The sequence below is a fragment of the Canariomyces notabilis genome (assembly GCF_033297395.1).
Source record: "Canariomyces notabilis strain CBS 508.74 unplaced genomic scaffold N656scaffold_10, whole genome shotgun sequence".
Classification (NCBI taxonomy): domain Eukaryota; kingdom Fungi; phylum Ascomycota; class Sordariomycetes; order Sordariales; family Chaetomiaceae; genus Canariomyces; species Canariomyces notabilis.
The window spans coordinates 413,874-416,870 of NW_027041832.1; the positions used below are offsets into that span (position 1 = coordinate 413,874).

General features: G+C 57.1%; 1 protein-coding gene across 1 annotated transcript; it reads right to left on the minus strand.

Annotated features, from left to right (window-relative positions):
• Window positions 1-1,906: 1,906 nt before the first annotated feature.
• N656DRAFT_797985 (uncharacterized protein) lies at window positions 1,907-2,269 on the minus strand (the record flags this gene model as incomplete). Its single annotated transcript, XM_064817703.1, has 1 exon — window positions 1,907-2,269. One exon carries the CDS (start codon window positions 2,267-2,269, stop codon window positions 1,907-1,909), a length of 363 nt encoding a protein of 120 aa, XP_064670364.1.
• Window positions 2,270-2,997: the final 728 nt, after the last annotated feature.

A 2,997-nucleotide genomic window follows, 5' to 3' on the forward strand; every position in this document is an offset into this window, starting at 1 on the left:
GTACGGGTGGTATAGGGCACCAAACAACCAAATGTTCCACGGTCTCCCGGCCTAGCCCACATCCACAGTAGGGCATAGGTAGGTCCGGGACCCCCTGGTGGAAAAGGAAGTCCCGCAGGCCAATAGCTCCCGTACGGGACTGAACCAGTAGGGAGCTCTCCGCCTTGGATAAGTCCTGGAACTTCCGTAGGCTCTGGTCGGTAAAAAGAAGGGTAGGGAGTCCTTCGTCAGCTAACCTCGTAGGCCAGCCCTGAACCTCAGCCTTCCACCTGGCCTCCCAGGCCCTCTGTAGGGCCCAGTTCCCAGGGTCAGAGAGAGAATGGGGAATCCCCCTCCTCCCCCTGGCCCTGGGCCTGGCCAAGGCAGGGCCCAAGGCCCTGGCCTGACTAGCCCACTCGGCCACTATAGCCGAGGCCGTCTCTATGGCTGTCGGAGGCTGTGGGCCGAATCCAGGCCGTGGGCCACGTCTTCAGCTCCGGTATCGGTAGAACCGTCGGTATAGCCTATTACAGGCCTCCTGAATCAAGGCCCGAGGTGGCCTGCATGGGGCCCCGGGGCCCTGGCCGGACTGGAGGGTAGGGCAGTCAAGTCGGTCTTCGAAGTCGGCAAGCCTCTTATTGAGATATAGGTCCAAAGGCGGAACCCAAGCTTCGGTTTCGAGGTTCCGGATAGGGGTGGCCCTGTAGGCCCCCACTACTATCCGAAGGTTCCGATTTTGGGCCTTAGCTAAGTCCTGGGCCGGGCCTCAGGCCGAGGCCCCTAGTGGGGTAGGCTTGTAGTAGTTGGTAGCACCGAAGGCTATAGCGCTCCGAATACACTTGATATATACCTCTCGGGCCCGAAGAAGACTAGGGCCCCAAGTCTTGGCCACAATCCTTGACAGGGCGAAATCCTGGGTCTTCAGCTTACTGGCTACCTTGGACCCGTGGGCTCTCCAGTTAAGCCTCTAATCAAGCCACACACCAAGGAATCTAGCAAAGGCCAGAAGGTTGGTATCGTCAGCAAAGCCCACAAGGCTAATTTTGGGGTGCTGTCTCTTTAATACTTTATATAGCGAAGCTATATATAGTATGAAGAGGACTGGGGAGAGCGGAGATCCCTGGGGTACACCGGCTTGTATAGCGGTCTCCGGGGCCTTTCCCGGCTTAGGGAGGACCATAACTATAGCCTCCTTGAGCCGGGCCGGGACCCACTGGAGTTCGAGACACCTCTGGGTGAGCACTGCTAGGATCCTCCACAACGGCCTACCACAAGCCTTCAGTAGGCCCATAGATAGGTAATCCTTGCCCGGAGCCTTCCAGGGGGAGGTCCGGGCTAGGACCTGTTGTATATCGTCGACGGTAACTTGTTGGCTGACTGGTAGTCGAGGTTCCCAAGGTCTAGAGAAGGTAGGATCATGGATATTCGAAAGGCCAGCTGGTGGGTTAAGGAAAAATCGGTCGGCTAGGGCTTGGGCCTTCCGACCATAGCTAGTATGGCCATTAATAGCCGGAAGCCGGGGAGGGTCGACAGGAAGGTAGCTCCGACAGCGGGCCCAACGTTCGAGGTTCCAGAGAAGGGACGAATTCCTAGTTGCCTCCTGGAGGGTAGACCTCCAGGCCTTCATCCTAGCTTGCTTGACGGTTCTTGATAGGTCCTTACGGCTCTGGTTAAGTAAGGTCTTATTGTGAGCGGTCGGGGCCTGCCTGGCTACCCTCTCCGCTATCCTGGCCGCTTTGGCCTTATTCTGGACCTCTCCAGTCCACCAGGGGGCCTGGAATCCAGTATGGGCCTTTCTTCGGGGGGCACTGCAGTCGGCATCCTAGTAAGTTCTCCGACTAGTTGGTCGAAGGCTTCTTCAAGGCCTACAGTCGACTGGATACGACTGCGGAGGCCCTGGGGCCGCGGGTCCTCCAGCCTAAGGATCCTAGGTAGTAGGGCCGCCTCGGCTACCACTCTCCTCTGATCCATTTTCTTCCAGTCCCACCCAGGGGGGGGGGGCCTGGTCGGGAGGTCTGTCGGTAAGGACTTCGACGACTTGGGGGTAGTGGTCCGAAGCCCTCCTCTCCTTTACTCCGTAATAGGAGCAAGTAAGCCCAGAGGAGGCCCACACTAAGTCGATTGTCGACGGCCGGCCCCGCTGGGTCCCCTGGGGCTCCCTAGTTATAGTACCCTGGAGGGTAACTAAATAGAGGTCCCAGGAGGTAGCTAGTTGGACCAGCCCTTCGGCCTCCCGTTCATACCGCTCGTACAGGTCCCACAGGGGGTGCCGGAGGTTGAAGTCCCCCATAAGGATCACCTGGTTGGCAGGTCAGGGTATTTGTTGTAGTAAGGTTGACGGGAGGGTCTTGTCGGTAGGAGGGTTGTAGATCGACCAAATTTCCAACCCTGGGCCCCCCTGGCCCAAAAACCACACACGACACCAATCCTCGGCCACCTCGTAGTCCCACTGGCTAAGGTCAAATCTTTTTCCAACGAATATAGCTGCCCGGCTACCCAGCCTGTGTACTAGGTGGTAGCGACTACTGCGGGGGCAGTAGGTTGACTTGGTCTGAGTATTCTTCCAGGATTCCTGTATAGCTAGGAGGTCGTACTTGGCTTCCTCGAGGAGGACCTCGAGGTTCTCCTTAATACCCTGAGTATTCCACTAAAGTATCGATATACCCATTTATAGTTCGATTTCGGTATCGGTATCGGAGGCTGGGGTAGTTGATTCGGAGGGCTGAGAAGAAAGAGATTGGGCCGAGGATTGGACTGGGGAAGACTGAGCTGAAGGTCGGGTAAGGAATTGTTCGAATAGGTTGGCTTGGGAGAAAAGGGGCTGGGTATTCGGGTTGGGCTGAGAGGAAGTAATCCTTAGTTGCTTGGGGTCTTGGGCTGCTCGTTCCGTATCCGACGGCCGGCCCCGCTTCCGGGTCGGCCCACTAGTGTGGCTAGTAAGGCCAATAGTCGGAAAAATAGGAGCCGGAGGCTTAGCCGATTCGAAGGTTCGGGTTACCTATAACGTTATATATAGTA